The sequence below is a fragment of the Pan paniscus genome, chromosome 2 (assembly GCF_029289425.2).
Source record: "Pan paniscus chromosome 2, NHGRI_mPanPan1-v2.0_pri, whole genome shotgun sequence".
In the NCBI taxonomy this organism is placed as follows: Eukaryota; Metazoa; Chordata; class Mammalia; order Primates; family Hominidae; genus Pan; species Pan paniscus.
Window position 1 is genome coordinate 32,080,523 of NC_085926.1, and position 27,338 is coordinate 32,107,860.

The 27,338-nt window shown below is 44.8% G+C and overlaps 1 protein-coding gene across 2 annotated transcripts in view; it reads left to right on the forward strand.

Annotated features, from left to right (window-relative positions):
• The first annotated feature begins 5,570 nt into the window (after positions 1–5,570).
• Positions 5,571–27,338, forward strand: part of GPD1L (glycerol-3-phosphate dehydrogenase 1 like) — a 61,947-nt gene continuing 40,179 nt past the window's right edge. The window contains exons 1-2 of one of the 2 annotated variants that reach the window (XM_003826137.6): positions 5,586–5,842; positions 27,103–27,280. In XM_003826137.6, coding sequence (XP_003826185.1) covers positions 5,796–5,842; positions 27,103–27,280 — 225 coding nt within the window. In that variant the 5' untranslated portion in view covers positions 5,586–5,795. Of the gene's footprint in view, positions 5,843–27,102; positions 27,281–27,338 lie in introns of both variants that reach the window. The other variant, XM_057301646.1, reaches the window with a different exon arrangement.

Genomic DNA, 27,338 nt, shown 5'->3' on the forward strand with positions numbered 1-27,338 from the left:
ACAGATTTTGATACCTGGAAGTGGAGTATTGATAATACCATAACACGCAGCACTGGCTTTGGGACTGGGCAGCAGATATAAGCCAGAAACGCCTCTGGGAGCATGTTAGTAATGGTGTAGGAGGCTGGGAGTGAGGACTTAAAAGTGAGGGAAATGTTACCTGGAGAGAGGAAAGGGGACTCCAGTTACATAGAAAAGTTTGGCAACACTGTTGCCGTGGCCTTCTGTAATGTGGAAAATAAAAAGTGTACTTCATGAACTCAGCGACCTTTCTAAGATTTCTGGGCTGAGTTTCCAAAGTGCTGCCTGATTTTTACCTGGCTAGCTAGTGGCACCTCTTTCTACCACAATGCATGAACCAGTCATGTTGTTAAAGACATTGTCTCCATGCATGAAATTATATACACCCTATGCCAAGCTTGTCCAACCCACAGCCTATGGACCACATGTGGCCCAACACAAATTCGTAAACTTTCTTAAAGCATTATGAGATTCTTTTTGCAAGTTTTTGTTTGTTTGTTTTGTTTTTTAGTTTATCAGCTATCATTAGTGTTTTATGTGTGGCCCAAGACAGTTCTTCTTCCAGTGTGGCCCAGGGAAGCCAAAAGATTGGACACCTCTGCCCTAAGCCTTCTCCAGGTCCCCGAAGAGTTGGCACTGTCACAATGACAATGGCTAACCTTTTGTCTTCCAGGCTACTCAACCCTTTTGGAGAAGGTGGCAACATCGTTGGCACTGTCATCTTAGACAAAAGAGAGTGGGACTGGCAGAAGATCAGCTATCTCAAAATTGGAAAGCAGGTCACTAGTTCCTATCCACCGTGATTCGTTTGGCATTCTTCACTCCTCTGTACTGTGGCTTCTCCTTTCCCCCATGATTTTCATTAAACAGCTACACAAAAATTATTTAATACGTGCAAAATGTATAAATAACTAATCCTGCCCTTCACCATATCCATGATCCTGCATTTTGTGTGTTTCCTTTCCTTGTTTTCCTCTACGGTTTCACTACATGTGAATCCCTAGTGATAGATTTATTTTTGCTTGTTTCTGAACTAACAGAAATGGGATCACACTGTATGTATTCTCCCGAAACTTGCTTTATTCTCTCAACATTAAGTTCATAAATTTCACCTATTTGTTTTTTGTCTTAATCTTTGTAACCAGTCTGTAAAACCGAATGACTATCCTCTCTGTTCTGGCACAATGTGTTGTGCATATCAGGTGACCAATAAACACTGTAGGATGATGCTGGTCAGGGTATGTCCACAGTGTTGGGAGAAAAGCTGAGTGTTGGGAAAGAAGCTGAGGCAGAGCTTGGAACATGTCAGGGGTCCAGGATCTAAAACCCCTTGTGGCCTTTGGAATGGGTCTAGACTTGTGGGCTCCTTGCTTCTAGCACTCCTGTTATCTCAAGTAGCCATATGTTTCAAAGAAAATGCTAAACTGGCACAGCTGTAGCTCATTCGCTTGATACGCCACTTCCTTCCAACCCCCACATCCTCACCACCTGTTTCTTTGTTTTATCACCAATAAATAGCTCTGGGCTCCCAGAGCTCAGGGCCTTTGCAGCCTCCATACTAGCATTGGCCCCCTGGTCCCACTTTCTCTCTTGTCTTTTCTCATTCCTTTGACTCCACTGGACTTTGTAGCACCCACAGCTTAGTGTTGGGTGTGATCACCCCAACACACAGAATAGGTGGGTAGCTCACGTTCATGCAAATGTAGTTGTAATATTCAGGAATAAGAGTTTCCAGAGAAGGTACAAAACTTTTAGGTGACCCCCAAAAAATTTAAAAAAAAGAAAAAAAAACAAAAAACTTTTAGGTGGCTAGGAGTGGTGGCTCTTGCCTATAATCCCAGCACTTTGAGAGGCCAAGGCAGGAAGATTGCCTGAGACCTGGAGTTCAAGATCAGCCTGAGCAACATAGCAAGACCCTGTTTCTACCAAAAAAAAACCCTTTTTTAAAATGAACTAAAAACTTTAAGGCAACTGCTAAAAATGAATCATTTGGTGTAAAGGAGACAGAGCAGGGACCTCTCTTAAAGGCCTGTGGATCTCCCAAGCATGGAAATAACAGAAAATCTTGAGTTCCTTCAAGGGAAATTTCAGGCACCTTCCCAGCCTTTAGAAGTAAATGAGCAAATTAAAAAGCAAGAAGGTAATAGTAGCTTAAAACAATAGCCAAGGCCGGGCACAGTGGCTCACGCCTGTAATCCCAGCACTCTGGGAGGCTGAGGCAGGCAGATCACTTGAGCTCAGGAGTTCGAGACCAGCCTGGGCAACATGGCAAAATCCCGTCTCTATAAAAAATACAAAAATTAGCATTGTGACATGTACCTGTAGTCCCAACTACTTGAGAGGCTGAGGGAGAGGATCACTTGAGCTGGGAGGCAGAGGTTGCAGTGAGCTGAGATTGTGCCACTGCACTCCAGCCTGGATGACAGAGTAAGACTCTACCTCAAAATAAAAAAAAAATTAAAAATAAAAAGCCAAGGAAGTTAGAGTCAGAAGATGGTCCCTATAGAAACTAATGATGCATCTTAACATATGTCCCTGAGTTGTTTTTTAAAAACCCAGACCCTCACGAAATGTATCCACTGGCATGTAGACCTCAGATAAGGAGGAACTGAGGATTGAACTCTGACCACTGTTCTTCAACGTCTTTCAGAGGCACCTGAAAGTCATGTCTGCAAATCAGAACTAACATTCTTTTTTTTTCTTTTATTTTTTCTTTTTGGAGACAGTGTATCACTCTGTTGCCCAGGCTGGAGTGCAGTGGCACAATCATGGCTCACTGCAACCTCCACCTTCCAGGCCCAAGCAATCCTCCCACCTCAGTCTCCCAAGTAGCTAGAACCACAGGTCTGTGCCAGCATGGTCAGCTAATTTTTAAATTATTTTTGTAGAGATGGGGTCTCCCTATACTGCCCAGGCTGAGAACTAACGTTCTTTTCTGCTGACCCCAAATTTTTAGACAAAGCTTTGTCTAAAGTTCCTTAACCAATTGCAAAAAAGAAAATCTCTGATTCACCTATGACCTGTGGGTCCCCCTCCCCCACTTTGAGATGTCCTGCTTTTTTAGGTCAAACCAATGTGTAGCTCCATGTATTGATTTATGACTTTGCCTGTAACCTCTGCCCCACGCACCTTTATTTTACTTTTTATTTTTGAGACAGGGTCTTGCTCTTTTGTTCAGGCTGGAGTGCAGTGGCACAATTACAGTTCACTGCAACCTCGACCTCCTAGGCTCAAGTAATCCCCTCATCTCAGCCTATTCCGACTAGCTGGGACACCCAGCTAATTTTAATTTTTTGTAGAGACACGGTATGTGTTATCCAGGCTGGCCTTGAACTCCTGAGCTCAAGCAGTCTTCCCACCCCGGCCTCCCAAAGTGTTGAGATTACAGGTGTGAGCCACCGCGCCTGGCCCCCAGCTGCCTTTAAAAACCCTTACTTACCAGCCATCAAGGAGGAGCTACCTGATTCTCCTTGCTTGGTACCCTACAGATAAACACCCTTCTTTCTCCCTCTGCAAACCTTGGTGTGGGTATTTGGCCTTACTGTGTCAGGTGAAGGGACCCTAGTTCAGTTAGATAACATAAATATTTGCAGTGTATGTGTACTACCCAAGGACATGACTTCATTATTCAATTTGACAAATGCGTTCTGTTACACAAATACAGAAAGGATTAATACAGCTTTACTAGTCCATCTTTCCCATTATCCCTGCATGTATCCTTGCATTAGTGCAAATAATTGAGAACAAACCATTGGTGAGGGGATGGAAAGACTGCTCTGACTCACCAGCTCCCTTTAAGTATTTCCTTAAGTAAATATCATAAGTAACACAAATAAATATTTCATACAATGTAGAGAAAAAAGCAAAAATAACAGTTCTCTGAGCATCAAACTAATAGGCTTAGTATTATTATCATTTTTTTGAAACGGAGTGTCGCTCTTGTCGCCCAGGCAAGATCTCGGCTCACTGCAACCTCCGCCTCCCAGGTTCAAGAGATTCTCCTGTCTCAGCCTCCTGAGTAGCTGGGATTACAGGCATCTGCCACCATGCCTGGCTAATTTTTTGTATTTTCAGTAGAGATGGGGTTTTGCCAAGTTAGGCAGACTAGTCCCCATCTCCTGACCTCAGGTGAACTGCCTGCCTCGACCTCCTGAAGTGCTGGGGTTATAGGTGTGAGCCACGGCACCCGGCCTAGGCTTCGTTTTTTGTAGGTACTAGAGTATTTGTTTCTTTAGCCAGAATCCACTGATATTTTAGTCTTCTGGTTCTCAATCTTGGCTTACTTTTGCAATTACCTCTTGAACTTTAAAAAATTCTGCTCCAGCCTGGGCAACAGAAGGAGACTGTCTCAAAAAATATATGTCAATAAATAAATATCCTGATGCCTGGATCCCACCATGGGACATTCTGATGTAACTGGCCTGCAATGGTGTCTGGGCATGGGGATTTTTAAAAGCCCCAGTGACTAATATGCAGCAGAGTTTGAGAACCACTGGTTGAAAGGACTTTGTCCTACTCTGACAGCGTCTAGCACAGTGCCTGGCAGAGACTGATGCTCAGAATGAACAAACTAAGGTTCTATTTGTCAAGAAGGAGGAGAGCATTGTGTTACTCACAAATGCAAACAAACCACAAGCAAGGGATAAGTCAGGCCCTGGGCAAAGACAATGTTAGGCAATTCCTGCCAAGTAAGCGTGTGAGGGTGACACCCACTAAATGCAAGCTGTTGTTACCTTTTTTCCTTTATTTTTATGTATTTATTTTTTGTTGAGACAGGGTCTCACTGTCCTTCAGTCTGGAGTGCAGTGGCCCTATCCTGGCTCACTGAAGCCTCGACCTCCTGGGCACATGCAATTCTCCTGCCTCAGCCTCCTGAGTAGCTAGGACTATAGGTGCGTGCCACCATGCTTGGCTAATTTTTTAAATTTTTGTACAGAGGGGTGGGGGGTCCTAATTATGTTGCTCAGGCTGGTCTGGAACTCCTGGGCTCAAGTGATCTTCCTGACTCGGCCTCCAAAAGTGCTGGGATTACAGGTGTGAGCCACTGCACCAGGTCAAGTTTCTATCTTGACTCTAACTAGAAAAGGTGTCATCCTTGAAATGCAGGTACTGTTCAGCCAAATTCCAAAGTCCTCTGAAGATCCAAGTTCTCTAAGAAGTTCAGAGGTGCCAGGCTGTGTCTTGTTTGTGCAAATGAAACAGAGGATGACAAGGTCGGGTGGGCATTTCGAGCTCTGCCCCAAGTCTGGTCGGCTTGAGAGTCAACCTAGGAGCCTCTCTCGGCTCCAAATGGCAATGTGGCAGCCCTTCCCGGGTAGGGAAAAAGGAGCGTGTAGGGGGCACCACGGCAAGCTGGTTGGGTCTGCTCCACCCATGAGGATGGAGTGCAGCCTCCACCGGGAACCAGAGGCGCGAGTCGCTGCTCAGTGGCCTGGGCCTGCACGTGGCGCGGCGGGAGCTGCTGCCTAGGGCCGCGCAGCGACGGGGGGTGAGGACTACATGTCCCGATGTGCCTCGGGCAGGGCGGGGCGGTGCCGGAGCCGGGCCGGGAGGCGGGCCGGGGCCAGGCGTGCGCAGTGGTTCTTGGGAGTGGCGAAGCGGGTCCTGCCCGGCTGTCAGCTGTGGCCCCCGGCGCCGGGCGGGGGTGGCCGCGACCATTGGCGGAGAGGCGAAAGGGGCGGGGCCGCCGCCAGCCGCTGCGGGCAAGGCTGAACAGGCGGAGGTGGGCAGCCGGCCAGGGAAGCACGGTCCAGGCGGCTACATTCGGCCTGGCCATGGCAGCGGCGCCCCTGAAAGTGTGCATCGTGGGCTCGGGGAACTGGTGAGCGGCGGCGGGCTGGAGGCCGGGGCTCCGCTTCCAGGAAGCGCCTCTCCCGGGCGGTGAGGGCTGCGCGCCCCATGCTGCGGCGTGGGCACCGGGCACTGCGCGCAGGGAGGCGGGGTGGGCGACCTCGTTGCTGGGCTGGGCACCGTGCGCCCGAGGAGGCCGCACCGGGGCACTCGCTCGGGAGGCGCTGGGCTCGCGTGCGTGCGGGGGACAGCGCGGAGAGAGGGCACCCCGCGCACGCGGGCACCTGTCTGCGCCCCCGTTACTGAGCGCACAGAAGCCACCTGCTTGCCACGCCTGGGTGTTTTGCACAATATCCTAAGGGCGTATTCCGTTCTCCACGGCGGATCTCCTGGGTCAAGGACTTGGAGGAGGCTCGAGCATTCTTACTGCAGTTTCGGTGTTGAGGAAACCGAGGCGGAGAGGGCTAAAGGGCTCTTGCTGCCCAGGTCACGGGCGGGGCATGCTCTGCCCTTCAAGGTGCCCGTCTCGCCCCCGCTTCTGATAGGTCCACTATCTTAGGCGCGTCGTATCAGGAAGAAAATCCAAGTTTCAACAGGCCGCTCTCCCTGAGGCGTTGAGAATTCTCCCTTGCCGAGATGTTTGCGAAGCTTTGCGTCTCTTTGGGGCCTTATTTGACTTTAACATTTTATAGAGCACATTAGAAATGTCAGTTCTTCTAGTACCCTTAATCAAACGTACACTGTGGGATTCTCTGGTGTGTTTGGGTGAATGTAGAGGTGGGGGTGTGAAGGTGGAAGGAAGCAAAGTGTAGCATCTGGTGTTTCCAAGCCTTTTTTCATTGCTGTACACTCTTTGCCACATTGGAGGGACTGGTGTACAATAGTTAAGAGTGATGATGTCCTTTCAGTGCTTCTGTTTACCGGTTTTTCTGTGGCGTGACAGGCATCAGAAGTGCTGCAGCAGTTGGTCCTAGGTAGTTGGTCTTAGTTTTACTCTTTCAAGACTTGGCCCAGAAAGTACTTATTGAAGGAAACCTTACCTGGTTCTTCACTTTTCCATCCCAGCAAGGCCAGTGGCCTCTGTGTCCCTATTGCTGGCCTGCATCATTGCATTATAAGGAGTTATTTGATTATCTGTCTCCCAACTTTTGAGAATGGCATCTACCCTAGTGCCTGGCATATGCTAAGTCAATACTAAGACTCTGTTGCAGTGGTGCGATCTTGGCTCACTGCAACCTCCACCTGCTGGATTCAAGCGATTCTTGTGCCTCATCCACTTGAGTAGCTGGGATTACAGGTGTGAGCCACCGCTCCCTGCCTAAAAACTAATTTTTAAAACCATAATGATATTTGATTGAATAATACATTCACATTGTTTAACAACCAGGGCTGGGCGCAGTAGCTTATGCCTGTAATCCCAGCACTTTGGGAGGCTGAGGTGGGCCCAGGAGTTTGAGACTAGCCTGGGCAACACGGCAAAACCCCGCCTCTACAAAAAATAAAATATTAGTCGGGCATGGTGGCTCACGCTTGTAATCCCAGCACTTTGGGAGGCTGAGGCAGGCGGATCATGAGGTCAGGAGATCGAGACCACGGTGAAACCCCGTCTCTACTGAAAATACAAAAAATTAGCCAGGTGTGGTGGCAGGCGCCTGTAGTCCCGGCTACTTGGGATGCTAAGGCAGCAGAATCGCCTGAGCCTGGGAGGCAGAGGTTGCAGTGAGCCAAAATCAGATTGCACCATCGTACTCTAGTCTGTGTGAAGGGAGTGAAACCCTGTCTCAAAAGAACAAAACAAAACAAAAAATAAAAAACAAAAACCAAAGAGTACCAAAAACAGTGAAACATCACCCATCCACATTTATCCCCCCTGAGTACCTCCTGGAGGAAAACCAGTGTTATGAATTACTTCTGTCCTTTCTGGAGGAATTCCATGCAAGTGAATGCTTACATGTAGTCCTTTCGCCCTCCACGCTACAAATACTAGGGTATTGCATACTTTTCTGTGAGCTGCATTTTTCAACCAACAACAGAATGTTCTACACAATATTTAATAGAGTTGGTACCTTGCTGCTGCAAAGCTTAATTTGGACTTTCAGCTTGGCTTTGCCAGTTGTTTTTTTTTTATTACTATTTTTTTAGACGGAGTCTCGCTCTGTCGCCCAGGCTGGAGTGCAGTGGCGCGATCTCTGCTCACTGCAAGCTCCGCTTCCTGGGTTCATGCCATTCTCCTGCCTCAGCCTCCTGAGTAGCTGGGACTACAGGCATCCGCCACCATGCCTGGCTAATTTTTTGTATTTTTAGTAGAGACGGGGTTTCACCGTGTTAGCCAGGATGGTCTCAATCTCCTGACCTCATGATCCGCCTGCCTCTTCCTCCCAAAGTGCTGGGATTACAGGCATGAACCACCGTACCCGGCCGGCTTTGCCAGTTTTAATGTCAAGGTCACTTGAGTGCAGTGTCAGCTCCCCTGTTGGCCATGCCACTTGAAAGGCACCCATTTAGCACATGTTTTTTTAACATTAGTTTTTTAGTCTGTAAAATTCCACAGATGACAGCCCCTTTTCCTAATTTGCAAGATGCAGGACAAGTAGCACAGCTCTGCCGTGCTGGAACTGGGCCTGGAGCAAGAGTAGTGAAGTGAGCCTCCTGCCCCCTCTGCTGGGATTTGGCTGCCTGCCCATGGCTTCTTCATTCTGGTGTACTTGACTGTTTCCTTGGCCCACTCCAGCCCAGGGAAATGGAGTAGAACTTGGCCAGTGATACTGAAGCAGAGCAATTGAGAAATGTGCTGATGGTTTGGGCTGGCTGCCTGGCTTCATTAATTATGGGATTAGACGGGAACAATTCTTGGCTTCTGTGCCACTGCCTTGGGTACAGAGTTACTCCAGTCCTAGAGAGAGGATCACGACCTCCCCAGAGGGATTCAGAAACTCAGAAACTGAAAACAACATGGAGAAGCCCCAGAGGGGTGTTCAGCTCTAGTCAGTAGACATTTGAGTGTTGCCCGGTGAAGAGACTGTGGTCTGACCAGGAATGCAGACACAGCTGGACACAGTCCCGGTCCTTAAACAACTTACCTTCAGGTCTGAGATCAGTGAGGACATGGAAGATAAGACCGAAGGAATTGCCAAGTGGAATGGAGTAACTGCTCTGTTACACTTTAAATCGTGTTTCTTTTTTTGTTTGTTTGTTTTTGTTTTTCTTGAGACGGAGTCTCGCTCTGTCACCCAGGCTGGAGTGCAGTGGCGCAATCTCAGCTCACCGCAAGCTTCGCCTCGCGGGTTCACGCCATTCTCCTGCCTCAGCCTCCCAGGTAGCTGGGACTACAGGCACCCGCCACCACGCCCAGCTAATTTTTTGTGTTTTTTAGTACAGACGAGGTTTCACTGTGTTAGCTAGGATGGTCTCAATCTCCTGACATCGTGATCTGCCTGCCTCGGCCTCCCAAAGTGCTGGGATTACAGGCGTAAGCCACTGTGCCCGGCCTAAATCGTGTTTCTTAAAGTGTGGTCCCAAGACCACTTGTGTCAGAATTACCACTGAAACTAGACTTGCTTAATCATATCCCCTGAGAATGAGATTTTTTTTTCTGAAGGAACTTTAGCCTTTTGCCAATTTTAATACAGATCACCAAGAGATAGACCTACCCTTCCAGATCTGGTTCTTACCTCAGGAATGTCAAGTTGCTTAAGCAATATTTATACTTGGAACTTTAGGGCAGCTTAGCCTGCTTGTGTAAATAAAGGTGTTTGTCACATTTGAGAACTCTCACATGGAGTGCCTCTCCCAAGTCAGTTGTCATCAGTTGCAATACAGTTATCAGAATATTGAATCTAGCTGGCTTGCCAGGGAGCTTCAGCCAGGAAGGTCCTGGGCAGGAAAGTAGACGTGTTGTATAACATGCCCTTGTCCTGTCCTTTGGTGAAGCTCATTTTCTCTACATAGATCAGAGAGAGGAGGCTAGAGGAGGGGCCGTCATGCATCCAGCTGAGCCCTGCTGTGTTGCCTACTGCCGCAGGTGCAGGGAGGGACTTCCTAACCTGCATGACTTTTCCTGACCCTGTAAATTTGATTTGGAAAAACAACAAAAGCTTCTGAGGTTCTTTCAAAGATGAAACAGTTTCTTTTTTCTTTTTTTGTTTTTGTTGTTGTTGAGACAGAGTCAGCTCTGTTACCCAGGCTAGAGTGCAATGGCACCATCTTGGCTCACTGCAACCTCCATCTGCTGGGTTCTAGCGATTCTCATGCCTCAGCCTTCTGAGTAGCTGGGATTACAGGTGGGCACCACCATGCCCGGCTAAGTTTTATATTTTTAGTACAGACAGGGTTTTGCCGTATTGGCCAGGTTGGTCTTGAACTCCTGGCCTCAAGTAGTCTGCCCGCCTTGGCCTCCCAAAGTGCTGGGATTATAGGCATCAGCCACAGTGCCTGGCCCAAAGTTTCTTTCTTTTAACCAGCACCTTGGGAAGATCACCCAGACAAAGTGCAAAATAAAGTTCTAGAGTTAAAACCTCAGGGCTCTATTTACAGCCAAACCCTTGTGATAGGAAGCATATGTCCAGAAACACATCCCAAATCTCCTTTGGAGGCAGGGTAGTGCAGTGGTATAAAAAAGAGCTTGGGAATCTGACTGCCTAGGTTTCTGTCTGGGTCCCCCACTTGGCAGCTCTGAGGCCTTGGGAAAAGTGCTTCTCTCTAAGAATCATGTATTGATACCTGCTGTCTGGGATTATGGTTAGGATTAAATGAAATGATCTGGGGAGAGTGCATGGTGACTAGCACTCAGTAAATGACAGTTGCTATTAGTATTATTAGTTTCATCATCCTTGATCGGACCTGTCATTAAGTCACAAAATGGACTGGTTTGGGGTTTGGCCAAGGGGTAGAGAGGCAGAGGATAGGAGAGAAGACAGGAGATGAGGAGAGAGGCTGATAGACAGCTGGAGGAGTGTCCTTGGGAGTTGCCTATCTCTTGCCCTTGTTTTCACATCACCCCACAGCCTGACATTTTCTCTGATACCGAAAGTCAAGGAGAGCTTTGGCCCACTTTGCTCTGATGACTGAAGCTGGACCTGTGACTCTGTCTTTTTTTTTTTTTTTGGTCTGCTGGAACTGGTTGGGTGCAGCATCCTGGCTGTTCGTCCGCCCTGGGCACCCTTTTGTCTGTGCTACTCAGTTTCTGTTGTGATTCTCGCCACACAGAGAGCTCAGAAACAATTTGAGTGACTATAAGTTAGCTCCTTTATGGTCAGAAATAATCCTTCCCTGAGGACAGGCGCACGGACACACTTCTGCCTTGGAAGTTGGAATGAGAGTTGATAGGATGGACTGGAGATGAACTGGGAAGAGACTTAGAGTTCCCTCGTAGGCTAAGGTGAGAAAGTTTGTACAGCTTTTTAAAAAGTAATATTTAATCACCTGTTTCCTTCATCTCCCCCACCTGTTCGGTATACAAATCATGAGTGGGGCTGGGTGCAGTGGCTCATGCCTATAACCTCAATACTTTGGGAGGCTGAGGTGGAGAATCATTTGAGCCCCACAATTTGAGTCCAGCCTGAGAAACATAGCAAGACCCTGTCTCTAAATCTAAAAAATAAATAAATAAAATATAAATAAAACTCATGGCCGGGCACAGTGGCTCATACCTGTAATCCCAACACTTTGGGAGGCTGAGGTAGGTGGATTGGTTGAGCCTAGGAGTTCAAGACCAGCCTAGACAACTTAGTGAGACCCTGTCTCTACAAAAAAAATAGAAAAATTAGCTGGGCATGATGGCATGGACCTGTAGTCCCACCCACTTGGGAGGCTAAGGCAGGAGAATCACTTGAGCCCAGGAGGCAAAGGTTGCAGTGAGCCAAGATGGCACCATTGCACTCCAGCCTGGGTGACAGGAGGGAAACCCTATCTCAAAAAATATATATATAATATAATAATGACTACTATTCTAGGAATGAGTCGAGAGCTCCCAGTGTCTTACCTTAACCTTTCATCTCTTAACCTTTACCTCTTGCTTCATTCTTCCATTCTATCTCCTTCTCTTCCTTAAGAGGCATAAATATAATAATTTATCATTTTCTGTGTGTCATGAACATGATGTTATTTCGTTTAAACATGTGACAGGCCTGTGGGGTACTATTATTATAACCCTATGTTAGATGACATAACTAAGATTTAGAGAAAACTTGCTTAAGTCAACAGTTATTAGGTGGACTTGAAACCCAGATCCTTTTAACCCCAAAGACCATGTTTCCGTAAATTCTTACCATTTTCAGTGTGAAGCATACTTTTACATGAGGATAAATATCATTTTCATAAAAATGTTGAGTATCCTCCCAACAAAATCCAATTTTGTATTCCCCTTCTGAGAAATAAAATGGAAGCAAGGCCTTAAAAATCATCTCATTCAGTTTCCCACCAATGTAGTCATCCCTTCTCCTATAGATATGACAGATGATTATAGTTTACTATTTTCAAGGCAATTGATCTTAAAATTAATTAGAGGATTAATTGTTGAAAAAATCTTATCTTTTTTTTTCTTTGTATGTGAAGAAAAATCTTAGGAAAATCTAAGCTAAAAATCTATCACCTCTAACTTTTACCTGTTAATCCCAGAGCAACACTTAGGTGAGCCTACTCTTCTCTAAGTCATGTCCCTTTGGACAGAAAAGTCACATTATCTCCTAAATCTTGTCTCTGGCAGGCCAAGTAGCATCCGCAAGTCTCTCAGTGGTTGCAGGTGGGCAGTAGTTTCTGGGATCCTCACCATCTGTGTCACCATTCTCCTTTCCCTTTCCTCCTCCCCAACTGGGTGATGTCAGGAACTAAGCTCACTGTGCCAGAAGTGTCCTGGGCTCCCATAAGGTTATACTGGTGACACTTTGTAGTTATTCTGCTTTGAGGCTCAGTCTCTTCCACAATTGGAAGAGGAGAACTGAATCAGTCATCTCTCACTGCCTAACAGTCTACCCCCAAACTTAGTGGCTTCAGACAGCAATCATTTATTAGCTCATGATTCTGGGGTTTAACAATGTGGGCTGACTAACCTGGCAGATTTTCTGCTGATCTAGCCTAGGCTCACTCATATGGCTGTGGTTGGCTGGTGAGTTGGTTGGACACTCTCACCCACCTTTTTTTTGTTGTTATTTTTTGAGAGTCTCACTCTGTCACCCAGGCTGGAGTACAGTGGCATGATCACAATGCATTGCAGCCTCAACCTCCCAGGCTCAAGCAATCCTCCCACCTTAACCTCCCGAGTAGCTGGGACTAGAGGCACACACCACCATGCCTGGCTAATCTTCAGATTTCATCATAGAGGTGGGGTCTCACTATGTTGCCCAAGCTGATTTCGAACACCTGGGCTCAAGTGATCCTCCTGCCTTGGCCTCCCAAAGTACTGGGATTACAGGCATGGGCCACCACACCCAGCCTGGCTGGGACTCTTGGTCCTAGATGACCTCCTTCATGTCTGGCAGTGGGCAGGCTTCAGCCAGCGTGACAGGGGTGACCAGCCCACATGTCTCTCATCCTTCAGCAGGCTAGCTTAGGCTTCTCTATATGGTGGTTGGGTTCTAACAAGAGTAAGAGAAGGCAAACCTTCATGAACTTAATAGGCACTTTTCAAGCTGTAGCACGAATTGGGCCAGATGCTTTTCTAGTCCATGTGTTCAGAAGAGTCATAGTTTCCTAAATCTGTGGCTTTAAATTTTTTGACTTGCAACTAACTAACATACAATTTTATATTATGATGGAGGATACTTCATATCCAACCAGAAACAAATGTTTCACAGTAACAAATGTTACTGTGGGTGATTAACTGTGATCTCTTCTCCTTGTATTTATTTTGTGCCTGCATAACCTTCAGTTTGAGAAACACTGTCCTAGATAGTAAAACAGTTTCTCATTCTTATTGTTTCCGGACTTGGTTCCTTCCGGTGGGTTCTTGGTCTCGCTGACTTCGAGAATGAAGCCGCGGACCCTCACGGTGAGTGTTACAGTTCTTAAAGATGGTGTGTTCAGAGTTTGTTCCTTCAGATGTTCAGATGTGTTCGGAGTTTCTTCCTTCCGGTGGGTTCGTGGTCTCGCTGACTTCAGGAGTGAAGCCACAGACCTTCCCAGTGAGTGTTACAGCTCTTAAAGGTGGCACGTTCAGAGTTGTTTGTTCCTCCAGGTGGGTTTGTGGTCTCGCTTACTTCAGGAGTGAAGCCGCAGACCTCTGTAGTGAGTGTTACAGCTCATAAAGGTAGTATAGACCCAAAGAGTGAGCAGCAGCAAGATTTATTGTGAAGAGCGAAAGAACAAAGCATCCACAGAGTGGAAGGAGACCTGAGCCGGTTGCCACCCCTGCATGGGGTGGCCAGCTTCTATTCCTTTATTTGGCCCTGCCCACAACCTGCTGATTGGTCCGTTTTACAGAGTGCTGATTGGTCCATTTTACAGAGTGCTGATTGATGCATTTTATAGAGTGCTGATTGGTGCATTTACAATCCTTTAGCTAGACACAGAGTGCTGATTGGTGCATTTACAATCCTTTAGCTAGACACAGAGTGCTGACTGGTGCATTTTTCCAGAGTACTGATTGGTGCATTTACAATCCTTTAGCTAGACACAGAGTGCTGATTGGTGTGTTTACAATACTTTAGCTAGGCAGAAAAGTTCTCCAAGTCCCCACTGGACCCAAGAAGTCCAGCTGGCTTCACCTCTCATTATCATTACAGCCAGAGTCACATGTATGTCCTAAGAAAACTATATCCTCATCATTTGGATTTTCTCTACCCGGTTTTTCCAGTGCTGAAGAAAGGACGTAGTTTGCATGGGTTATAGGCAAAAAAAGAACCAAAGAATTTGTGTTTCTCCAGTCCTGGAGGAGCAGGAGAACTCTAACCTAATAGCCCTAACACTGGCCATCTGGACAGAAATATCCCCAAGCTGAAATTAGTAATTCATGTAGCTACCTCAGCTTGATGGAAATGTCTTCAAGCATCTAAACCCTTTTCGTGTACGTTGAACTTTTTTTTTTTTTTTTTTTTTGAGACGGAGTCTCGCTCTGTTGCACAGGCTGGAGTGCAGTGGCACAATCTTGGCTCACTGCAACCTCCACCTCCCGGGTTCAAGCAATTCTCCTGCCTCAGCCTCCGAGTAGCTGGGACTGCAGGCATGTGCCACCACGCCAGGCTAATTTTTTTGTATTTTTAGTAGAGACGGGGTTTCACCGTGTTAGCCAGGATGGTCTCAATCTCCTGACCTCGTGATGTGCCCGCCTCGGCCTCTCAAAGTGCTGGGTTTACAGATGTGAGCCACCGCGCCCGGCCAGGTTGAACTTTTTAAGTTGGGTTTCTTGAGTGGATCCACCCAGTGACAGGAAGTGCCTTTTGTAGACTGTACTCCATGGTTCTCCATTGTGTGGGTCGTCTGTTGAAATTCTGCATGTGCAAACACTTTGACAACTGTAATATGTTATATAAATGTTAGAAATGATTATGGATAAATTTGCATTATCACATATAATTAAGTGACCATGCATTCACATTTGTCTTCAACTGTGGTTTATACTTGTCCCAGTCTAATTTCAGAGCATTCTCAAAAGGATCTTGTTTTAAACAACAAATCTTATGGTAACCTGCTTAAAAGGAACTCTTGTGAGTTTGAGTAACATGATTCTGATCCTCACAACCAGGACCAGCAATGATGGCAGATAGATTTCATCTCAAGCACTGACTCTAGTTGATTAATGGTGGCTGCAGAGAGTTTTGTGTTGAGAAGGATTCTGGGGAAGAGAGTAGCTTTGCCAGGAAAGGGTGCTGTGACCTACGATAGCAAGCTGGGGTGGGGATTGGGGTGGGGACTGACAGCATCTAGCTTGGACTGATTTACTACTACCAATTTTACTACTACTCATATTTAAATTTACTACTACTTGGACTAGTTATTTCTACCAAAGGAGAACCCATCTGTGAGGCCTTGACTGACACAGCCAGCTCATGCTCAGCTTTGGCCCACAGCTGCACAAATGTTAGATTCAGTAGTAAGGACTATCCCGGTTAACCCCTTAAGCACTTTATGTGTTATCTGAGTTAATCCTCACAGTATGAGGTACTGTATTGTCATCATCCTTATTTTATAATAAGTCTGAGCTTACAGAAGTTATGTAATGTGTTCTAAGTTACACAGATACTATGCAGTAGAGTGGTTGAAGTTCTCTGCCTTCCTGCCCACTTGAAATGTGGCTATTCGGACTACATTTAAATGTTAACTAATTAAAATGTAAATACTACGTGTAGCTACGTATGCAGTGGAGCTCTACATACTTATTTTCTCCTTGCTTTTTCATGTAACTGTGTCTTGAAGCCCTTTCCATATCTATACATAAAGAACATCTTCATTCTTTTTTATACTTGTATAATATTGCTGGGTATAGGTATGCTTTTGTTTAATCAGTTTCCTCTTGATGGATATTCTAAGAGTTCTGCAGTGAATAGCCTTATACTGAACCATCTGCATATATGTTGGTGGAAGCCAGAACAATACATGAGAAATAATTTAGTCATGATTTCTTATTTCATTTTTCACTTTGTAATAAGCAAGTATGAGGAAGGTGGAGAGTAACATTCCAGCTGTAGAGGGCCTAGAAACATAAGCAGAAAAGAGATTTGTTTGTTCTGGATTACCTAGCATGTCTGGTGTAGAGCTCAGGGTTGAAAGCTGAGATTTTGCATTGTTGAGACTCTGGTGGATGTTTGGAAATGGTTTTCAGTAATTCTCATTATCCAGGAATGCGGGCAGGGGTGTATAGTCTTTCAGTTGTTATGTCAACAGAGACCAAGTGCCAGGTGGCTGTTAGAATTTGCACTACATGGTTCTTTCTATTATCAATAGATGGGCTTGCAGAATGTATTTATCTAAAAAGTTTGTGCTAGGATGTAGAATATGCTTATTTGAAGCACCATGGACAGTTTGGTTCTCTGCCATCCTTGCTTAAGACTGGTGGTCCTTAAAGGCAATTTGAGACTGTGACTTAGACATTCTCCAGGACCCTGTGTGTTGTTCTCCTGAGTGGGCAGGTAGATTCTCCTGCTACCTATGTCTTTGATTCTGATCTGAATTAATCACTGACCATTCCTCCATTCACTCAGATGAACATTGTTTCCATGGTGTGTGGGGTTGATAGCATGGCTGACCAGGTCATGGATAGCCATTTTTGTACAGGCTGACAGAGGTGTGGTCCATCCCAAACTGCTCCTACTTGGCTGCTCTGAAAACATATTGAAATAAGTATCAACTAAAATGAGACTTAGGGGGCATCTGTGGATTTCAGTTAAACCTCCATAGCTTCTATTTTCTGGTTGGCTAACAGGCCTTGGGACTTGCTGAAACTTGTCTGCTTTGGATTCGGGGTCTGTTAAAATATCTAAATGGGAATGATTTAAAATCAGAATAAAAAAATAAACTAATACATGCCTGTTTGGGAAAATTTGGAAAAGATAGGCAAGTATGAAGAACACAATAACATTTGCTTGTAAACTTACCAATAAGAAAGGATGTATTCATGCAACAAATGTTTGTTGTGCATCTACTATGTCAACACTTCAATGTGCATGTGAATCTCTTGGGGATTGTGTTACAGAGCAGATTCTGATTCAGCAGGTCTGGGGTAGGGCCTGAGGTTCAGCATTTCTAACACGCTCTCAGGGATATATTCACTGCTGGTCCACGAACTGCACTTTTAATAGGATCTGACCGTAGGCTGGGTCTTATGCTTGTTCTTGTGTGTTTTCTTGCCATCCTTTTTAAGTGTGTGTGTTTTTTTAATTGTGACAAAATATACATAACATAAAATTTACCACCTTAACCATTTTTAAGCATACGGTTTAGTAGGGTTAAGAATGTTCACATTGTTCGTATTGAAAACAATGAAAATATTGAAAAGAATTAGATCTCCAGAATTCTTTTCATCTTGCAAATCTGAAACTCTATATTCATTAAACGACAGTTCCTCAATCCACTCTTTCCCCAGTCCCTGGAAACCACGCTTCTACTTTCTGTCTCTATGAATTTGACTACTCTAAGTACCTCATATAAGTAGAATTATACATTATTTATCCTTCTGTGTCTGGCTTATTTCAGTTAGCATAATGTCTTCAAGGTTCATCCATGTTGTAACGTATGTCAGAATTTCCTTTTTAAGGCTGGATAATATCCCATTGCATGTGTAGACCACCTTTTGCTTATCCATACATCAGTTGATGGACACTTGGGTTGCTTCCACCTTTTGGCAATTGTGAATAGTGTTGCTATGAACATGGGTGTACAAATACCTCTTTGAGACCCTGCTTTCAATTCTTTGGGGTATGTACCCAGAAACAGAATTGCTTGATCATATGTTAGTTCTATTTTTAATTCTTTGAGGGACTGCCATTTGGTTTTCCACAGTGGCTGCAGTACTTTACAAATCTACAAACAGTATACAAGGGTCCTGATTTCTCTGCATCCTTACCAACACTTATTATTTTCTGTGTTTTTGATAGTAGCCATCTAAGTGGATCTGAGGTGGTATTATTTATTAATTGCACACTTGCAATCATATGGTATGTACAATTTTACATCCTTTTTGTTAAATGTAACATTCTATCATAAGCATTTTCCCCTGCAGTTTGAATTTTGATAGAAAACCTTTTCAGTCTCCTTCCTCTTTGAAGTGAAGTTGTTCATATTGATCTTTTTTCCTTTGTGGTTTCTTTCTTTGATTTTAAGCTTAGAAAGCTTCCCTATGTAGAGATCAAATAACATTCGCCAAGTTGAATCTATTTTTAAAATACTTCATTTTTAACATTTGCATCTAATACTCTGGCATTTGGTTGTTCTTTAAAAGCCCTTTGAGTGCAAAGAATTACGCAAAATGTTAATAGTGGTTCTCCCTGGGTGGTGAGATTATTCATAATTTTTTTTCATGTATTGCTCTTATGAGTGAAAAAGTACATGTTATTTAAACCACAAAGGACCACCCTCTTGCCCATGGAACCAGCCCGGGTCAGCTCTGGAAGAGATGGGGACATGGAATGTGGAGAATCTAGCTGATGGTGAATTCTTCCTGGACCTCCGCTTCCTCCATAGTAAAAAGAAGGATGGACTGTAGGGTCCTTTCTGGCCTCAAAGAAATTCATCAGGTTTTTAGGCCCAACTTGATAGTGTCAACCTAAAATAATCAAAAAGGTCAGAATCTAGTTTAAAGAGAGTTTAATTAAGTGCGAAGGTTAAAAGTGAGCCTGCCGGCCGGACACAGTGGCTCACAACTGTAATCCCAGCACTTTGGGAGGCCGAGGCAGGTGGATCACAAGGTCAAGAGATCAAGACTGTGCCAGCCAACATGGTGAAACCCTGTCTCTACTAAAAATACAAAAATTAGTTGGGTGTGGTGGCGCGTGCCTGTAGTCCCAGCTACTGGGGAGCCTGAGGCAGGAGAATCGCTTGAACCCAGGAGACGGAGGTTGCAGTGAGTCAAGATCGCACCACTGTACTCCAGCCTGGTGACAGAGTGAGACTCTGTCTCAAAAAAAACAAAAAACAAACAAACAAACAAAAACAAGTGAGCCTGCCCAGAAAGAACAGATTCCAAGAAATTTGAGAGTGTTCATATAGAAAAAGTTCAGGGAAGTTTAACAGGATTTCAGCATGTTTCTATGTAAGGCTTAATGCATAGTTACAATGATCTGATTAGTCAAGGTGGTCTTTTTGATGGTGGGGAAGGTATATTTAACATTCCACACAGCAGATGTAACCATCATTGGGTCTTGGACTGACGCTATCTGGTGCGAGTTAGGTACAGGACAATGAAGGAGGCAGTTAATGTACAACAAAGATCAGCAATTAGAAGCGGGAAGATCTGGTCTCTCCTAGTCATTTACAATGAGGAAGTCAAGAACAGTGGGGAAGAGAGTGAAGCAGAATTGCAAGCATGCAAGTTATACATAACCCAGTCTCCAAGGCCTAACTTCCCCCTTGGCATAATGAATTTAGAGGGTTCTGAAATTTTTATTTTTATTTAAAAACAGGCGTCCATTCCTTGGCTGAAGTAGTACCTCCCCAGCCTAATTAAATACTACACCTTTTTAGAAAGAAAGGGGTGAGAAGGCTGTGGACAGAGTGAATGGCAAAGGGTTAGCTGGGGGTGGAGGCGGGGAGGGCATTGCCAAGCTGGGGGTTAGGACCTCCTGCAGGCGGGTGTCCATCCAGCTGGGACTCAGGGCCGTAGAGCAGAAGGGTTAAAAGGGATACTGTGGGTAAGGTATTTGAAACAGTGCCTGACACCTGGTACGCACCAAATTAGTGCTGTTTTTGCCCACCCCGTCCCTTCCTTGCCTCTTGCCCCTGCCATGCCATTTTCTCCACCTTCCCTCCCTCCTCTTTTTCTCCTCCCTTAGTCTCCCTGATCTTCTCCATTTCTCTTGCCCTGTCTCCTCTTCTCTCCTTCCCTTAACCTGTCTCCTCTTCCTTCTTTTCTCTCCTCTCTGGATGTGTTGGTTCTGGATAAAATCTGTGCCTATTGTTGGCCATGCCACCTGCTATGAGTGAGCTTTGCCCCAGGGGCCTTACTGCTGCCGGGAAGGTACCCAGCCTCCTCCCCGGGTAAGGCCCACTAAGCCTCAGAGCTCCGCCCTGGCTAGGCTTTCTTTATATATATATTTCTCTCTATATATATTTCTATATATATATTTCTATATATATATTTCTATGTATATATTTCTATATATATATTTCTATGTATATATTTCTATATATATTTCTATGTATATATTTCTATATATATTTCTATGTATATATTTCTATATATATATTTCTATGTATATATTTCTATATATATATTTCTATGTATATATTTCTCTATATATATTTCTATGTATATATTTCTCTATATATATTTCTATGTATATATTTCTATATATATATTTCTATGTATATATTTCTATATATATATTTCTATATATATATATATATTTTTTTTTTTAGGCAGAGTTTTGCTCTGTTGCCGAGGCTGGAGTGCAGTGGCGTGATTTCAGCTCACCGCAACCTCTGCCTCCCAGTTTCAAGTGAGTCTCTGGCCTCAGCCTCCTGAATAGCTGGGATTACAGGCACGCACCACCACGCCCGGCTAATTTTTGTATTTTTAGTAGAGACGGTGTTTCACCATGTTGGTCAGGCTGGTCTTGAACTCCTGACCTCGTGATCTGCCCACCTTGGCCTCCCAAAGTGCTGGGATTACAGGCATGAGCCACCATGCCCGGCAGTACAGTTACATTTTTTTCTGTGCTTGTTGAAACAGCGTCAATCTCTGTTTACCAGTCTCCAAGCTCCATGAGGATGGGGACTTGTCTGCGTTTATTCGCTTGTATGCCTTGCACCCAGCATGGTGTCTGAAATTAATGGGTGCTCAATAAATATTTTCAATAAAAGATTCTACACTACAATAGGGCAAATATGAATTAGCAACAAGTGCAGGCTTTGGAGACACTCGGATCTGGGTTTGAATTGCTAATTGTAGATGGACAGCATGACTTAGGTAATTCATTTATGCTCTTTGGGGCTCAATTTCATCATCTGTAAAATGGGGATAATGTGCACCTCTCTTATGGGCTGTAATAAAGATTAAATGAAATCTTATATGCAGTACCCATCTACTCAAGTTCCTTTTAAATTTTATTTGCATAACATTACAGGATTTGTGAAATAGTGTATATTTTAAGGCTTAAGACTTAAGACAATTCATTATTTCATGGGTAATAGAATTTTATACATCTATGTAAAGACCCAGGACTGGCCATCAGCAGACCTGAGTCCTCCAAGTTCTGCCTTAGCTAGTTTTTGACCTTTGCTCCAGAGGCCTTCCTTCTGCCTGGAAGGCTCCCCAACCTCCTCCCCAGGTAAGACCCACCTGGAGGCCATACCTGGTTGTAGGATGCAAGGTGAACATGACTGAGTCTCATGCATCTTAATCTGCAAGATGAAGAGTTTGGGTAGGGTTAAACACATCATGCAGGCAGCACCCTTATGGCTTTGGCTCTATCTGCTTCATAGCTATAGTATTATTTGATTGCTATTCTTTCTTTAAAAGTTTATTTTTATTCATTTATTTTTTGGAGACAGGGTTGTGTGCCATTACCCAGGCTGGATTGCGGTGGTATGATCATGGCTTATTGCAGCCTTGACCTCCTGGGCTCAACTGATCCTCTCGCTTCAGCCTCCTGAGTCGCTAGGACTACAGGTGCAGCCATCATGCCCAGCTAATTTTTTATTTTTTGTAGAGACAGGATCTCACTATGTTGCCCAAGCTGTCTCAAACTTCTGGGCTCAAGAAATGCTCCCTCCTTAGCCTCCCAGTGTGCTGAGATTCCAGGTGGAAGCCACTGTGTCCAGCCTAAATGTTTACTTTAAAAGACAACTTCATACCACTATAGTAAATATCACAAGTAGAAGGTAACAACAACAAAACCCAGTAGAATGAAAACAAGACAGTGTTATAAAATTCTTGCCAGATATTACTACCTGCCAAGGCTCAGAGTCTGAGGCCTCTTCAGACTTTGTGAAGAAGGGAAATTAGCACATGCTGGAGAGATGGTAACCACTTAATGGCACTGCAGTGAGACATTCTGCACTCGCTTAGGACCATGAGAGTTGAAAAGGGCACGAGTGATTCAGTGTCATTTGGTTTCGTGTGTATCCCTAGTACCCATTTCTCACTTTGGGAAGCACTGGATTCGATCATAGACCTGGAAGGAACCTTAAAGATTACCTGACTCCCCCATCATTTTGTAGATGGATGAGCTGAGCCTGATGTGGAGGTGGCTGCTCGTGCCCTTGACCCAGCCATGTGAAGACCTGTGCCCTCAATTCTCAAAATGCGGGAGTCGAAAGACAGACAGACAGATAGATAGATAGATGTGCAGGAGTTGAAAAATAGGCAGGCAGGTAGATAGACAGAGAGATAGATATGCAGGAATTGAAAGAGATAGATAGATAGATAGATAGATAGATAGATAGATAGATAGATAGATAGATAGATAGACAGATAGACAGACAAGACCTATGCCTGACTATGCTTGTGTAGTGTTACAGAAAGCAGCTGAGACATGGAGAGTGCCAGCAGTGTGGCCGCAGGTCCCCAACTATGACCTGTTCACATGCAAACCACCTTTGTGGACTGTAGTCAGTACTTTTATTTTAAGCTCAGCTCTAATATATCTATGTACATTTTTGGACTGGCCTTCTGTTGGCCAGTCACATTTCTTTCTTTCTTTCTTTCTTTTTTCCCAGACAGAGTCTTCCTCTGTAGCCCAAGCTGGAATACAGTGGCATGATCTCGGCTCACTGCAACCTCCGCCTCCCGAGTTCAAGCGATTCTCCTGCCTCAGCCTCTTGAGTAGCTGGGACTACAGGCGCACGCCACCATGCTCAGCTAATTTTTTGTATTTTTAGTAGAGACAGGGTTTCACCATGTTGGCCAGGATGGTCTCAATCTCCTGACCTTGTGATCCACCTGCCTCGGCCTCCCAAAGTGCTGGGATTACAGGCGTGAGCCACCACCCCCGGCCCATTTCTTTAGAACAGGGTGTGTCACTTATAAGTAGACTCTGTTCCCTTCAAAACCCTCTGGCTCCTCCAAAACACTTTCCTTGCTCTATTTCATCCACAAGAAAAATGAAACTGCTCTTTCACATTGGTCAGAAGAGGTAACACTTGGGACAAATGCATCTAGTACCATTCCAGAGGCACAAAGGAATTTTGGGTGCGGGTTATACTTTTTGATTTTTTATAAACCACACAGATAAAAGTGGACAACAGAGAAAATATTGAGTTCAACATGGAGATTGGGCTGGGCGCAGTGGCTCATGCCTGTAATCCTAACACCTTGGGAGGCCAAGGTGGGAGGATCGTTTGAGCCCAGGAGTTCAGGACTAGCCTGGGAAACATAGAGAGATTTCATCTCTACAAAAACTTTTTAAAAAATTAGCTGGGCGTGGTGGCACACATGTTGTCCAGCTACTCGAGGGGCCAGGGATGATTCCCTTGAGCCTGGGAGGTCAAGGCTGCAGTGAGCCATGATTGCACCACTGCACTCCAGCCTGGAGGACAGAGCAAGACATTGTCTCAAACAAACAAACAGAGAGAGTATGCCAAAGGGGGTTAAAACAAAATAAAATATAGTGTTTTAAGTCCTGGTCCTCCTCCTCCATGCCCTGCCTCCCCGCCACCCTTGCCAAAAAATTACTGTATAAATTATATATAGAGAACAAAACTAGGCCTTAAGGTACTAGGATCATTTTGTTCCTCTCCATATGTGAATTTAATTCCACAGTCCTTCCTTCAGCACTGAACACTACCCCAGCCCCCAATCCCTCCCACCACATTGCCAATCCCTGGGTGGCAAATCCAACAGCTTGGCCAACAATTCACTTGGAGTGGCCTCTAGTTGTGTCAAAGATGCTGTATTTATGCATCTATCAGCTTTTGCTGCAACACAGCCCACTCTCCCCTAACTCAGCTGCTTAAAATAACAAGCATTTATGATTGCTTATGAGTTATGGATCAGCTGGTCAGGCTCACTCATGTGTCTGCAGTTAGCTGAGTATTTGGGTGGAAAGCACTGCTGTGTCTGCTCTTCCCAGCCCTGATTTGCAAAGCCTTTTTTGCTTCTCAGCGGGGTTTGGTCTTCCTGAGCACCATCCTTATGTCTTCTCCCTGCACCCTGGGTCGGGCTGTCCATTATGGTTCTCTTAATAGAAGGTTGAGCCTGGGAGACTTGTCATGGATCAACATGTATTGCAGTTGGTTCCTCTGTATTGAAGTCCACTGCAGTTTACCCTTCTAACCACATCTGCTTCCACTTTCTTCCACCTCTTACCACACACAGCATCATGAATGCCTTTTAGCTATTTATCTCTCTGAGCGGGTGGTAAGCTTTTGAGAGCAAAGAACACATTGCCTTTCCCCTGCTGTATTACCACCATCTGGCCCAATGCATTACGCATAGTAGGTGCTCAGTAAATATTTGATGACTGAGATAAATGAGTGAATGACTGAAATTATTGATGAAACCAGGAATGAGGTAGAATGGGGTCTTGATGACCCCCCAAGAGTAAAATAACTGGAATTCCCCTTATTAATTTTTTATCCTGTCACTTTAAGCCCCATTGAATCCCAAAGGACGTACAGACATGGTCTGGAGGGCTTAGTTCTTAATGGTACCAATGTTTGTTTAAATTTTCCTAACTCTAGGCAGGTGTGGTGGCATGTGCCTGTAGTCCCAGCCACTCAGGAGGCTGAGTTGGAAGGATCACCTGAGCCCAGGAGGTCGAGGCTGCAGTGAATTGTGACTGCGCCACTGCACTCCAGCCTGGGTGACAGAGTGAGATCCTGTATCAATAAATTAAATAAATAAATAAATACATAAATAAATAAATATTCCCAACTCATTGCAGCAGATACTACAGGTTTGCTTCTGGTTGCAAATGTTTGGCTTCCCCAAGAGGCAGCTGTAAAGGGGAAAGCAAGTGTATTCCAGTAAGATCATGGGGAGGGATTCCTGGTTCTGATTTATTTTTCCACTTGGTTTACTAGACTTAGATTCCTGGTGTCTCATAGTCCCTCGTCAGTTGATGCTCAGTCCCCCAGAACCACACTTGTTCTCTATGACCTTGTGAAAGTTACTTGATGCCAGGGAACACTGTGAACTACAGCCTTTATCTCCCTGTGAGTACGTGAGCAGCTGTTTCCAAGATTAGAATAAAGGTGGTAGTGATGGTGGGAGATTCCTGGCCTCCCTTCTACAAAGTGTCAGTAGGAGAATTAGATTAATGGGTATTTTTCTAATAACCTGTCCTGCTGGCATAGAATAAGAATTTCACAAGTACAGCTGCATAGCCTTGATATCTACAGCTATTCTTTTGTGAGGGAGGAGGGCATCAGAATTCTAATCATTGTGCAGAGCAGTGGCTCTCAGCCCTGGCTGCACATCAAGTCATCAGGGAGCTTTAAAAAGTACAGATGCCTGATCCCACCACAGAAGTGCCAGTTCCATTGGCCTGGGGTGTGGTCTGGGACTCAGGATTTTTAAATCTCCCGGGTAACTCTGTGTGCAGCCAAAGTTGAGAACCACTGGTTCAGTTTATCCCTTCTATGTCAGGAAAGGGACAATATTTATAATCTGTTAGAATTATTTGAAATTTTGTGGTTGTTAAAGCATACAGGTTTATATGCTGGGATGTATTATATTTGGGTTAGAATAACAGATTCATCCAGGGATGAAAATAAATGTCTCAAACATGTTCTGCATCCACTTGGCTGCCCCCGCCTTTTGTTATCACCCTCTACTCCATGTCATCAACTTGTCTTGAGAATAATTGTGAGAAAAAGTAGCAACTGCCCTAACACATGAATTTGCAAGATGCTCTTTACTGCATTCTCTCATTTGCTCCTCACACCAGGAAAGTCATCTAAGAAACAAACTGTTTCTCAGTTGAAGTCCAGAGGGGAAAGCTGACAGGCTCAGCTAGGATCAAGTGCCCACCATGGCCCCATCAGCAGCTTCTGTGAGATGGACACAGGTGTCTGGTCCAACCTCCTCTGCTGCAGCAACCACGTGCAGACCCGCACTGCTGTCGGGAGGACAGATGTTAACAAATCAGGGTCATTCTTGTCCCCTGTAGGAAAGCCTGTGGGAGACTGAGCCGTCACTAGAACATGTTTGCTAAATAGAGATGCAGAGAAAAGGGAGCTTGGGGGCCAGAGGCCGGCTTGGTTGCAGGGCGGAGGGAGTGCAAAGTACTCAGCAACTGGGCCCTGTGCTCTCCCTTTGCTCCTCTTCTGGAATCCAGTCAGGTTCTTGTCTTTCCTTTGTGATTCTGCTTTGCACCTGTTGCAGTTCATCAAGACACAGTTTATTTTACCACAGGTACATCTCAATATCCTTTCAAGACCTTCTAGGGTCATTTTCATGCTTTGGGGTGGATTTCTCTTCTGCCTGTGACGTTGTCTTCCAAGATAGGTTGATTCTTACTAGTTTCAAGGGGTGGTGCATTTTGACCTTAAGCCAAATTCTGGTGCTTTCCCATTCACAGGCGGTGGTATTCCATGTGAAAACAACTAAGTTTCAAATGGCTTGGGGCTGATACATGTCACATCTTGAGTAGGCTCAGTGTTTGAATCAGAATCAAAACACAAGTCTTCTGAATTTTAATCAAATGTTTTTTCTCTCCCGCCCAAGTGAGTTTATTTTTTTCTTTTCCACGGTTTCTTTTGTAGGGGTTCAGCTGTTGCAAAAATAATTGGTAATAATGTCAAGAAACTTCAGAAATTTGCCTCCACAGTCAAGATGTGGGTCTTTGAAGAAACAGTTAATGGCAGAAAACTGACAGACATCATAAATAATGACCATGAAAATGTAAAATATCTTCCTGGACACAAGCTGCCAGAAAATGTGGTAAGACTTTGGGGTGAAATGTACATTGGTTCATTCTGCAAGTTGTGCTTGGCTGAGC